Source organism: Quercus lobata, chromosome 2 (assembly GCF_001633185.2).
Source record: "Quercus lobata isolate SW786 chromosome 2, ValleyOak3.0 Primary Assembly, whole genome shotgun sequence".
Classification (NCBI taxonomy): domain Eukaryota; kingdom Viridiplantae; phylum Streptophyta; class Magnoliopsida; order Fagales; family Fagaceae; genus Quercus; species Quercus lobata.
This window is the reverse complement of record NC_044905.1, coordinates 53,644,304-53,657,732: the sequence shown is the minus strand read 5'-3', so window position 1 is coordinate 53,657,732 and position 13,429 is coordinate 53,644,304. Positions and strand designations below refer to the sequence as shown.

General features: G+C 33.9%; 2 protein-coding genes across 2 annotated transcripts; one reads left to right on the top strand and one right to left on the bottom strand.

The window, feature by feature from the left end:
• Nucleotides 1–1,992: 1,992 nt before the first annotated feature.
• On the bottom strand, nt 1,993–3,869 carry LOC115966419 (transcription factor MYB15-like). The gene is made up of 5 exons (XM_031085657.1): nt 3,737–3,869; nt 3,195–3,324; nt 2,696–2,889; nt 2,202–2,491; nt 1,993–2,082 (listed from the first exon to the last, which is right to left on the bottom strand). The coding sequence occupies exons 1-5, from the start codon at nt 3,867–3,869 to the stop codon at nt 1,993–1,995; spliced, it is 837 nt and encodes a 278-aa protein (XP_030941517.1).
• A 4,422-nt stretch (nt 3,870–8,291) lies between these two features.
• LOC115975855 (tryptophan synthase beta chain 2) lies at nt 8,292–13,115 on the top strand. Its single transcript, XM_031096886.1, has 6 exons — nt 8,292–8,520; nt 10,473–10,800; nt 10,900–11,116; nt 11,521–12,058; nt 12,136–12,234; nt 12,386–13,115. Exons 1-6 carry the CDS (start codon nt 8,457–8,459, stop codon nt 12,640–12,642), a joined length of 1,503 nt encoding a protein of 500 aa, XP_030952746.1. The 5' UTR covers nt 8,292–8,456; the 3' UTR covers nt 12,643–13,115.
• The last annotated feature ends 314 nt before the right edge of the window (nt 13,116–13,429 follow it).

The window sequence follows — 13,429 nt, the reverse complement described above, 5'->3', positions numbered from 1 at the left end:
ATACGGATTTTTGGGTTGTTGGTGGTTGATTTTTGAATGGTTGGTGATGATTTGGTGGTTGGTGGTTGTTCTTTTTGGTAGTTGGTGGCAAGTTTTTGAATCTTTGGTGGTGGTTTTGAAGGCTGTTTTTTGAAAGGTTGGTAATGATTTGGTGGTTGGTGGTAATTCTGGTGGCTCTTGTGTATTTGGGTAGATGATGGTGGCTAATGGAATGGGATTACAATGGGTATGTTTTTGCAATGGTTGGTGCATTGGATATGTGGTGGCTGGTGGTGGTTGATTTATATTTGCAATTTTTAAGGTCACAGCACTTGTCAAACACTTGCAAATGTTTTATAGTAAAATATTTTATAAGTAAAACAAATCCAAAGAGGGGGAAAAACATTCTAACGTTACCTCTGCCCCAATTAGGCAATTCACTACTGGAAAAGAAGTTTTATGATCTAGTTTAACCCTCCACCCTAGACACTGCTTGAAAGTTTTAACTTGCTGACCTCACACTAGCTCCAAACTTTCAATTAATCAAGCAACGATCGAAAGACTGTTGAAATCTTGCATGAAGGTATTCTTTGAGCTAAATCTTGGACCTTTTGACTTGGACATTAACACACATTACAAGCTAAATAAGAAATAACAATGTCATAAAATTTTCCAATCTAAAACGAAACAATATCCCCCTGAAGCAATTCTGAGACACAACTCAATTTACATAATCTGACTTAATTCAATATAATGACTCTCAGATACAAACAATCCCAAGGATCCATAAGCAGTGAACTAAGACTAACAGACTCACAAGACTTAAAGAAAAATATAGCTAACTTGTCCTTCTTGTAAAATGACCGAAAGCATTAAACAAACCATCTGTACATTAGCGTCTGCGGTGAAAACACAAAGTCCACTACACGTTTACTAGGGAGACTTAAACCAACTTTTTCCACGTAAATATTAAAAGTTAAACAATTAGGAGTAGGACATCTTTATGTTTACATTGTACTTGAAATGCAAAACAAGGTGCTTAGCTCCTTTCACACTGGAACTTGATCGATAGAGGAATTATGACATCCAATCTTTAGTTCACGATCACGTTTACCATGATTCACTTAATGGTCTGGGACTCTATACTTCAGTCTTTTCTTTTTTCTTCTTTTTTTTTTTTGTTTTATTTTCTTTTTTCTTTTGTTCTTGGTTTTAAATATGAGGATTGGTATGTCGTCTATATACCATGAGCTGCATCTCTTATAATGCACCGGCAACTCGGCAAGTCTACCTTCAAATATAACAGCTTGAACCACATGTTTATCACCCATTGAGCATTCAAATGTATAAGTCATTCCTTTCACATACACTATAACCTATTTAATAGATACATGCATTAGAATATTTAAGGTTTTCTTAATAAATTAAAGTTCAAATTGCTCAGTTTTTTTTTTTTTTTTTCAATTGCATGAAAAATGCTTAAACTGTATGTTTTGAGTTTATTAATGAGGACTCCATTATATTTCTCATTGGTCATGTAGCTATTTTAATTACTTTGGCTTGCATAGCTGTACAGACAAGCCTTTCTTTTCTCTGAATTGAGGTACTTGCATTTGAAATAGTTAATGCTGTCATGCCATGCGATCAGTCTAATGATACATTCAATTATACATGCCCTATGTTTAACCCTTGAAATGTTTTTGGTTGCTCATTGCTTAAAATATCCATGAACCATCACATTTTCATGTCCTAGAAATTACATTGTGTCATCCAACATTAATCAAAGAAAGTGTTTGATCTTTCTCATGTTCCATAGCCCCGGGAAGTTTATGCATATTTCAGGATCAGATAATCTAATTACGTACCTATCCAAAAACGAGGGACAAGAATCACTCAACTTGCAGTAACTAGTGGAATCTAATCAAGAAGATAACAGCACACTTACTTCCTTTGATCATTAGGAAGTTGAGTTTAACAAGCTAGCCCAAAAGGTGCATATGCGAAGCATAACAACTACTTCCTGCAGTATATTGAAGCAAGAGCAAAACTTGACTGCATGATCACTTTCACGTATCTGTTATTAATTAAGGTAGCTGTTTGTAACTAAAGAAAATAGGACAAGCATTATTACTTTGATATTTTACAATCAGTCACTCTAGCACAATTGTTATTGATAAAAATAACTAGTACTGCCGAAACTTGCATCAATTCTTCGGCAATACCTGCATCACTTGGTCAAATACATCTATGCCAATGCCGTCGTCATAGTATGAAATATATTGGGATATTGGAAACTCATCTGGGATATACGTGTAGCCTGCTACAAATGGTTCAGTCCAAAAGTCTCCAAAGGCTTCTTCAAATGTTTCAAATGAAGCAAGACTGTCTTCTTCAATCCAATTTATGCCAGGTTTAGGTGAATGATCAGTACTGCCTAAGGAGGAGAATTTAGCAGAAGATACTTCCGGGGACAATGGAGAGCTTTCTAAGATATGGTAGTGGGCACTAGCATGAAGACTTTCAGTTTCGAATCTTTGCTTTGTATATTTCCTCCCGTGCATGTTTCCAAAGGCATTTGCAGATGTTTCCAATGAAGCAAGACTGTCTTCAGTGCAATTTATGCCATTTACAGGTGAATGATCACGGCTCAAAGAGAAGAGTTTAGTGGAAGATAGTTCTTTGGACAATGGAGAGCTCTCTAAGCTTTGGTCAGAGGAATCACTGGCATGAAGACTTTCACTTTCTGATTCTCTATTTTCCTTGGCTTTGCATAATTGTGAAGTTTCACTTTGCTCCTTCATCTCACATGTTTTTGGATTTTGCTTTACATTCTTCTTTAGGTGTGTGTGCCAATGGTTCTTTATCTCATTGTCTGCTCGTCCAGGTAAATTTCTAGCAATCATAGACCATCTGAAAGGAAAACAATTCACATTCACTGAAGAATCTTAATGAAGGAGAGCAAGAAAACTGAAAAACAATATGGTTTTGTTTTTCATTTTGTTTTTTCTTTTTCTTTCTGGTTTGTGAAAATAGATTTATTTGATTTCTAATTATTTTTCAAGTTAGAAACTTGACAAGACACGTATAATACTTACGGGAACTTGGAAGAAAACATATTATTGCTTTATGTTGATATTGGTTCATAAACTTAGGTCGATCTGAGGATCCTAAAAATTTATACTTATCAAGTTGCAAAAAGTAAGATGTTTCTATACTTGTTTCCAGCTTCTTCATGGAACTTGATGATTAAGTCCTCTTCTTCTTTGGTGAAGTTTCCGCGTTTTACACCTGGTTGGAGGTAATTCTCCCAACGCAGCCTGCAACTCTTGCCACACCTTGATAAACCTGTCCAAAATATCATAGTATTGTTACATCATATATACTGCTTAATTAGTTTCATTTCTTATCTCTCTCATGCATGTATATATGGTTGCCAGAAACAAATAACTAAAGTTAAATAAACAGAATTAAGTAAGAAAGCCATATATAATGAAGTTTCATCATGCATGAACAGAAATTTGTTCCATGTAAATAGTGAGAAACAACATGCAGGAAAATATGTTTTTCCTTAATAATGTTTGTCTTCTAGTTGAAAAAACTATTACTTTCATAAACAGAATTTTCAAATTCATATTCGCTGAAAAAATTAAAATTTCACCTGGACATATGATAGAACTCTAGTTAAATTTGTTTATTATTTAACAATAGCAAACCAAGACTGCATCCATGCTTCAAAATATATAATGTAGTTTCAAACCCGCGAGCTTGGGAAGCTTGCACCAATTTGAGTGGCCATATCTCTGAACAAAACTTTTTAACTTATAATCTTCTTCTGGAGTCCATGCACCTTTCTTCAATCCATTTTTGTCATAGAAGGGGCCTCTCACCATATCTCTCTATCTATGGGGTCTTGTTGCTCAAAAATAATTAACACCTTCACTAGCTATTCTCAGTTCTAACAATGGAACTACACAAGACATTTTATGGGGACAGTAGGGCCCTAATGAATGGGCAATCATGATCCCATTAAGGATTAGATATTATAAAAAATTGGTAAAGGAGCTGGACGCCTAGACTACGTTAAAGTGGCACAAGACTTGGAAAAACAAATATAGGGTAACTACTAGGTGATTTCCATCACATTTTTTGATAATTGGGGTTATAACATTATTATAGGTTTGTGTAAAGGTTCAGCATTAAATCCATATCTTTTTACACTAATAATAAATTTAAAATTTATTTGCCTAAATTTTTTAGCTTTTAACTTTTCACTTTTTTTTAAGTTTTTAAAAAAATATATAATAATGGCAAAAATTAACTTTTTGTAACACATTTAACATAAAATTTACCAAAAAATTTAATAAACATTCTACAAATAAGTTATCAAAAAATACCAAATACCCAAACATATATAAGATCGATTCAAGTTGAAATCCCTGTGCATATATATATGCCATTTGCAAATTATATAATTTTAGCATATGAAACTAGATAGGGAATTAATGTCAAGTTATAAACTGTTGGGTTAAGGTAGCTTGACCCCAGTTAATTAATTCAATTACCCAAGTTGATTAATTAGGTTTAATTACATGCAAATTGTGGAGGCACCAACAAATCACCAAAAATACTAAATGCAGCGAAAAATAAATTTGACCCGGTGATTTGTTAAAAAATAGGGAAAATCTCACAAGGCAAAAACTCCATCGGATGATTTTAAGGTCACCACTCCCAAGAATCCACTAATCAACAATTAATCAAGCAGTTACAAGAATAAGGAATTTTACCAACTACCCTAGCCTATCCTGAAATACTAACTTACTGTTGAACCTTCGCTCCAATACCCAATTGGACTTGATCTTGTAATAATCTTCTTTCCTTTTGATGTACAAATCTCCAATTTGTGATTGGCCCTTTGCACAGATTCTAGTACGTGACTAACTCCTGCAACTTGAACAAATGTTATTGGCCGCAAAATTCTTCACTTCATCAACTATGAAGATCAAGAAGCACTTGATTACAAAATTCTATAGCGTACAAATGCAGTAGTTTCACACAGAGAAAATAAGTCTCTTGGTCTCTGTATCCGTGTCTGACAGCTTCTTAAAATAAGTCTTATATATGTCTAAGGTTGTGAGAAAAAATCCTAAACAAATACACATGACGGGGTTGAATTTCAAATCTGGAAATTCTAAAATCGTAGTTCTCGATAGATCGAGCTACTGTCAAGCTATCTATCGAGCTTCACATTAAGAGTGCATTTGGGAAGCGCGTTTTGCACTTCCCAAACGCACGTTTGCGTTTCAGATTTTTTTTTTTTTTCCAATTGTAACTTTTTGACTTTTCTTCTGTAAACAGTGCTCTCGTGCACTGTTCATGGGTCCCACAAACTACACTTTTCAGTAACTTTTTTATTAAAAATGGGTCCCACGGTACTATTCATACATTTAAAATTTATTTTGCTACAGTATTTTTCAGTTTTCAGTTTTAGTTTTCAATTTTCAGCTGTATCCAAACGAACCCTAAGTCTCGATAGCAAGCTTCTGTCGAGACTTAATGAACAGTTTTTCTTCACTTGTTTCTTGGACTAATCTTCGTGTTTTTAATACTTGAACAACATGTTTCTTGAAGTACTAAACTCATCTTAGATCTACCCAATTACAAATAAAGTGCATTTTGTCAAATGATTAGCTAATTACAATAAAATATGAACCTAACAAAAACTTAAAGAGATACTTTAGAATCCCAAAGCTTTAAATTAAGTAGGACTAAAATACATTTCATGGAATTTAAATTTAGTAATATTAGAAACTGAGATGAGTGAGTTATAAGACTTCATAGTTAAAAGATACCAAAGAGCAAGGGCTTTTGATATCTTGGATAAATAATTCATTAAGATGGAGAGATTTAAGAAAATGTGAATCATAAGATAAGAGGAAGGTGGATAATGTGGAAGAGCATATCAGTAGTATTGTGTGATCATAAAATACTTATAAAATTTTAATCATAGGATAAGAGTAAGGTGGACAATGTAGAACAACATATTAGTAGTATTATGTGATCATAGAATATTTATAAAAATTTTATAAAAAAAATTATATAACTATAAGACCAACCATGCTCTATTGTTCTAAATGTTGGGATGCTAAGAAGGAACATAGTTTAAAAAGAGCGAAACTGAAATGAGACTATTTTGATGAATAAGAGTGTATTTTTATATTATTTTTCCATATCCTAATGGCTCCTATGCTAAGCTAAGATTAAAAATCATGTCTTGAACAAAAGATAATGAATTTAGAAACTCAGTTACATATGGCAAATGTGTTAGGTACCACACAATACCTATCTTTCATTAGTACTTTGTTTTGAATTACTCCTATGATTCACTATTTGAAAAGTAACTTTAACATTTGGCATTTGAAATTTGAAATTTGAAATTTTGAGATAACTTTTGAAAAATGATCTATGCACGCTTTTCTTTAAACTAAATAGGAAAGAGAAATAAATTGCATTTGAATTGAAAACATCTACCTTGCTTCTTTAGTATGGCATAGCAAACTTAAATTTTGCAATTTTTTCTTCTATGTAATTTTTCATGAAAAAGCAAAAAGTGACATCGTTCAAATTTTCTCATATATGAGATTTTGCAAAGCTAGTGAGTCAATGGAACATTGTGTGCTAGGATCATGAAAAAAATATCAAATAATGATTTAAACTTTGCATGTGACTGATATAGGAAGACCACCCAATCAATGTGTATCTCTATAAAAATGGTTCACATACACGAGTGAGATGACCAACTAAAGCATTAAACGAATCAACGAAAATTCAAGATTAAAAGGGGTAATTATGGGACTCACAATTTATGTAAGAGGAGGAAGTACGTATTTATGGTACTCCCAAAGTATTCAATAATTTTCCAATTAAAAGATGCTTAGAGTAGCTCATTGATCTCATTTATTATTTGTAGAATATATTATTAGAAAGGTCTAGAATATATCATTCATTATTTAACCAATCTTAAAAACATTTTTTACAAAACGATATGGAATATGGAATATCACAATTTGAATTATTTTTGCAATTGCATTTGTGATATCAAAAGTAGCATATTATCATTATGTTTAGAGTTTTTTTTTTTTTTTTTTTATACCTTTTCTTGATGTTGCCTAAATACTTCGGTGATTCTCTTCCAACAATAACAAAAAATTTGTAGTATATTCTCTCTTCTGGTAATTCAGGTTGTACGTTAAAGATTTGATTGCATAGTGTAATTAGCTATGCATGTAATAATATTTTTACGATTGATTAGTGTTTTGATTTATGCGATGTTTAGAACAGAATTAGTTATTATAATTTTTGTAGTTATAATAACTAATTGTGCTACGTATATATGGTCATTTTTGTAGTGCAGGCCAGGTAATTATTTTATTATTTTTCCTCATGATGTCATTGCTAATTACTATGACGACCCAATGTACAGCTGATGTTACTAAATTATTTAATTATTTAGTGGTTGTTTATTTGCTAAATATGAACTACTATATATATTATTGTAGATCATCTCCCTTTCATTCTTATTTTCACCCAAAAAAATAAATAAATAAAAATTCTCCCTTTTATTCTTCCATATTGTTCACCCTTTTATGAGTTTCATTATAAAATGTGGAAAATCAGTTATAACTTTTCAATTTCTATGGTTGTGTATTTAATTATTGATGAATTATGATAATTAAGTGTATGTGATGACTAAAGATTTATTTTCTTGCACTTCAATTAATTGGAGGAGGAGGTGGCTGAATTAAATGTTGAAGAAATGAGGGGAATCATATGAATGTTTTTTTTTTTAAATATGAGAGTTATAGATTAAATGTCATTGACCATTTAGCTAATGATATAATTTTTTTTTAATTCAACATACGTATTGCTTATATTTAGTGTAAACATTCATAATTGATTTTTAAAATTCGTACATGTTTTTTGTATAGATAAATAATTTATGGAACAGGAATTCACCAACTTAGCTCAACTATAAAGTTATGGAAGATTTCGGAATTATTATTGGGAGGAAATTTAACAAGCATCATGGTGAATCTCAGTTCTATTCAGCCAAAAAAAAAAAAATGGAAAGAAAACTCAGTTATCAAGCGAAGACCCATTTGTACTTCAAACCGTGTCAGCAGTCTGTTTGTGCAACAAACAAGTTCAATAGTAGAGAGCTTTCGGTTCCTATTTTTTTGTTTGTCTTTTGTGAAAGCTGGCCGCATGTGCATGTTTTAATAATGGAATCAATAAGTCAGATATATCAAGTTTTGACTAACTGCTTCCTCATAAATGCCCATGGCCATTCCCAATGGCCACTGTTGCTATGTTTTGAACCACTATAAACTAAAACCCCAAACTCATACTATAATTTTACAACCACAACCTAGGAATTAAGTTGGAACTTGGAACTAAACCCAGAAGAGGGAAAGGGTCAAATGGCCACTGACTCTATTTTCTTTGGAAACCTAGTTCCTAGTTCACTTGCAACAAGAGGAAGAGGTAACTTTCTCCTACTCTACTTTTTTTCCTTTTTGATACATAATTTGGTTTAGCTTTTAGCTGCTTTGTTATGTGATTTGGTACAAACCCAGGTTAATAAGTAATACCTAATTCAGTTTTGCTGATTGAAGTTTGTTTTTGACATGGATGGCTGACATTTTAGTTACTACTGGATATTTTGGTCAACTCAGATTGGTTTTATGCACTTCTTGGTTCTGAAATCATGGCAGACATGATTATTTGAGCCTTTTCAACTGTATAACTCTAGGATGTGATTTCAATACTTGTTTATGCTCTATTAGGTGCTTGCTAGCTTTGTTAATGATCATTGATGCATTACTCTTACCTCGCCTACTGCTGTGTGGGAATCACCTAAATGTGTTTAAGCATTTGTGTATGTAATTTTATTTCTTTTTAAGAAACGAATTGTACCCAAGTAGGAAATTGATGCCAATGGGAAGGTGAAAGTATGGATGATGGATCTGCATTTAGATGGAACTCTTGCATAGAATGGATTATAAGAATTATTCAGGATTGAAAAGAACACTTCAAGCAAATGGTCTTTCCATTTGCCCACATAGTCTTGAGAATGCAACTGAAACAGAAAGGTACTGGCTTACAGACACGGCTTGTGTCCAGTGGAAACTTCCACTGGACACAAGCCACACCCCTGGCTTACAAGTTGTGAATTCAAGCTGAAGAAGTTTTCTACGGGAAGAGTGCCAAAATTCTAAAATGTCCATGGCAAAACATGATTCTTACAGTAGTTGCTTTCAAGTATGAAGCAGTGATAAATGCAACTTAAATTGTACAAAAGTAAGGCCATTAACCAAACAGAAAATAAGTATGTTATGTCAAATATGATCTCCATTAAAAACTGAAGTAAAATTTTTAGATATAGGGACAACAGACATTTGTGTTGTTTACTGATTAGTGTTCACTTGATTACCGTCTGGCTGTTTTTCCTACCATATTTGTCTCATCATGCTGCAACAAAATCAGGGGAGGGTGTCTTGAGGTTATGGTAAAATCTCATGATATCAACACATTTAATTCAGTGGCAAGTTGAGTCAGTATTTCTTTATAGGCTACTATATAAGTTAGAACTTAATCTTCTGTATAATAGAATTGAAAACTACTTGGGGCAGCTTTGGAAGTTCCATGGAAATATATTCTCTTAATTCAAAATCCCATCATTCAAGATGTAAGTGTCACTACAGATGATAGTAAACACTGAAGCTATGTCAATGTGCTTGGAAAAACATGATGAAATAGCTCCAAATGGAGCGTAGAAAACCATAACACTTTTTCTTTCACTTTATTTTTCTGGGTGAAAGGTTAGTTTGTATTTTACCTGCATTAATAGTCTGTCCCACAAAGTTCTAATGAGAAGGCCTTTCACACTTTTGGTCTCAAAGCATTTGGCTATGAGATCTCTAGTGTTTAGTAGGTTTCTCCAACTAATGTTGCATAACACCTCACTGTTTTGTAGATTTCACTATATATAGAATATGAAGCCCCTTCTGTTGGTGGTTTTCAATTGAAGAAGCAAACTGGAGAGCATGTACAATGAGAGCAAGACATAGAGGGAAAAATTGACTAGATTAAAATCATATTTCTCCAAGTAACTTAATAAAATTACTGTAGCATCTACCCTTTACAGGTGCTTTCTGATTGTAATACCACCAATATGTATACTTTCTATGTTGTATACTAGGAAAAATCCATTTCCATTATCAATCTAATTCCATAAAATCTGAAATAACTCATTGAAAAGACATATTGACATAATTTTCCCTCAAGTCATCATGGCTTGCAAGTTTTTTACTTCAAATATAAACCCATCAAAATGGTATCTGGTTAATCTTAGAGTTTTTGGTTGCACACTAGTGATTGGTGTATGTTATCATCTTACTCTTTGTAACATCCTTCATCTACTTATGTCCCTTCAGTTGAGAAGCAATGGCTTCAGCATTTTTCAGTAAAGACAAAGCCTATGTATCCTAGGCTTTCAAATGGCTATAGAGCAAGAGCAGCTTTGGGTGCTAATTTAAAAGCAGTCGAAATTCCCCGTCAGTGGTACAATCTGATTGCAGATCTTCCAGTGAAACCTCCTCCTTATTTGCATCCTAAGACTTTGGAACCAATCAAACCTGAAGATTTATCTGCTTTGTTTCCTGATGAGCTGATTAAGCAGGAGGCAAGCACTGAGAAGTTCATAGACATTCCAGATGAAGTTCTTGATGTTTACAGTCTATGGCGCCCAACCCCTCTGATCAGGTTTGTTTTACTATTATATATTGGTTTATTTTCTTGTCCTTGGAAATTTTCTTCGTCAGCCATGGCAAGAAGTATCTTATATTCTTCAATTGAATTTAGAGCCAAGAGGTTGGAAAAGCTTCTTGACACACCAGCCAGAATTTACTACAAGTACGAAGGTAACAGCCCTGCTGGATCACACAAGCCCAACACTGCAATCCCACAAGTCTGGTATAATGCTCAGCAAGGTATTAAGAATGTTGTGACAGAAACTGGTGCTGGTCAATGGGGAAGTTCACTGGCCTTTGCATGTAGCTTATTTGGACTTGGATGTGAGGTGAGGAACACTTTTATTCAGAAAAGCTGACTCATTTCAATAAATTTTAAGAAGGGCTGAATTCAAATTGGGTTATTGATGTGATTAGCTTGCTCAACAGGGTTAAATTGTCATGAACATATCATATAACTCTATAAATTGAGAGGTTGAATATGTCAGGTCTAAAATTGTATATTTTCTTCATCTGATGTGCAAAAGATATAGCTACTATTATGTTATTAAATAAGAGCCATCTGAGCCAATCTTTGTGATACCACTCACAATCCCCGCTTATTTCTTGTAGTCCCGTGCAGTGCAATCTGGTCCAAATTGGACCATTCAAACCTGTGGTTGAAGTATCATTTGACTTTTTATTATTTTTCCTACATATAGAGTACATAATAATTATTCCAGTCTGCAAGTAGGTGTGGCAAGTCCGTGCTTCTTATGATCAGAAACCATATCGAAGATTAATGATGCAAACCTGGGGTGCAAAAGTACACCCTTCTCCATCTAACATTACTGAGGCTGGTAGGAAAATTCTTCAAATGGATCCATCAAGCCCAGGAAGTCTAGGAATAGCTATTTCAGAAGCTGTTGAGGTTGCAGCTACAAATGCTGATACCAAGTATTGTCTGGGGAGTGTTCTAAATCATGTTTTGCTCCACCAGACTGTTATTGGTGAGGAGTGTCTAAAACAAATGGAAGCTATAGGTGAAACCCCAGATTTGATCATAGGATGTACAGGTGGTGGGTCTAATTTTGCAGGGCTCAGTTTTCCATTTATCCGAGAGAAGCTCAATGGGAAAATCAACCCTATTATAAGAGCAGTTGAACCGACAGCATGTCCTTCATTGACCAGAGGTGTGTATGCATATGACTATGGTGATACGGCAGGAATGACTCCATTGATGAAGATGCATACTCTTGGGCATGACTTCATTCCAGACCCAATTCATGCTGGTAATGTATTGGTGGTATTGCAAACTCAGATTTGTTACATTTTCTTGTCCGTCAACAATTTACTTTTCATTCTACAGGGGGGTTGCGTTACCATGGCATGGCACCATTGATGTCACATATCTATGAATTGGGTTATATGGAAGCAATTGCAATTCCACAGACAGAATGCTTTCAAGGTATTTCACAATCTGCTGGATTTAAACTAATAATAACCATCTTAGGCACTCTAGAAAAAGGATCATACTTCTGGAAATTGGGTATATGCATGGAACAATTATTTGGGAAAAAGAGAAGACAGGCTATGATTGTTCCTTTCCTTTGTTGTAGGTGCCATACAATTCGCTAGGTCAGAAGGGTTGATACCAGCCCCGGAGCCAACTCATGCAATAGCTGCCACCATTAGGGAAGCTCTTCGTTGTAGAGAGACTGGAGAATCAAAGGTTATTCTCACAGCAATGTGTGGACATGGCCATTTTGACCTGCCATCGTATGATAAGTATTTGCAAGGAAATATGGTTGACCTTTCATTTTCAGAGGAGAAGATACAAGCATCACTGGCCAATGTTCCTCAAGTGTTGGCCTGAGGTTATGCCAATGAGCACAATGCTGCGTTCTATATACTTCAGCTAGCAAGGAATGCATTTTACGTTGTTCGATGTCAAATAATGATGACCGGTTTGGAATCTTGGAACTGGAGTTTTGGATGATGCAAGAAATAACAAAAAAGTCAGCTGCCTGAACCGGAGAGAGAGTTGTAAATGTCAAGAAAGACAACTTTGGCAGAAAGTTGAGGCAAATAGAATGGTTATTCAGGAACAGATAGATTCATCACAGAGAGAGTTCTGATCTATGATTCTGGTTTTTGACAGTCTATGGTTGTCTTTGGGTTTCTAAGATTTTTGTAAGCTTATTACATAAATTTTTTATATGATCACAGCATCGTCCCCCTTCATGTGGTCCAAAAGAAAAGAAGAGTTAAGCACTCATATGTTTTGGTTCTTATTTGTAATAACATCAATCTTGAATTTAATTAGTGAACGACCTTAAATTTTGAAAATTTTAAAATGTCAAAGTTAATGTCTTACAACTAAAAGACAATGGAAACTTTGTCCCAAGCAAGTAGTTTGAAATTTGATACTAAAAATTAATTATAAACTTGCAAATTCTCGTTTGTAATAATGCTATATGCTTTAAGAACTACTTTTATATTAGTAAAGAACATCACCCCAAAAGTAATATTGGGAAGTCCCTTCTTAGCCTTATTATACCCATTCCATACTAGCAGTGAAGGAATAACGTCTTAGGACAAGAAGTAAAATTCAAATTTTTTACTTGCCCTTCAAGGGAAAGATCACTTCACTAAAACAATAT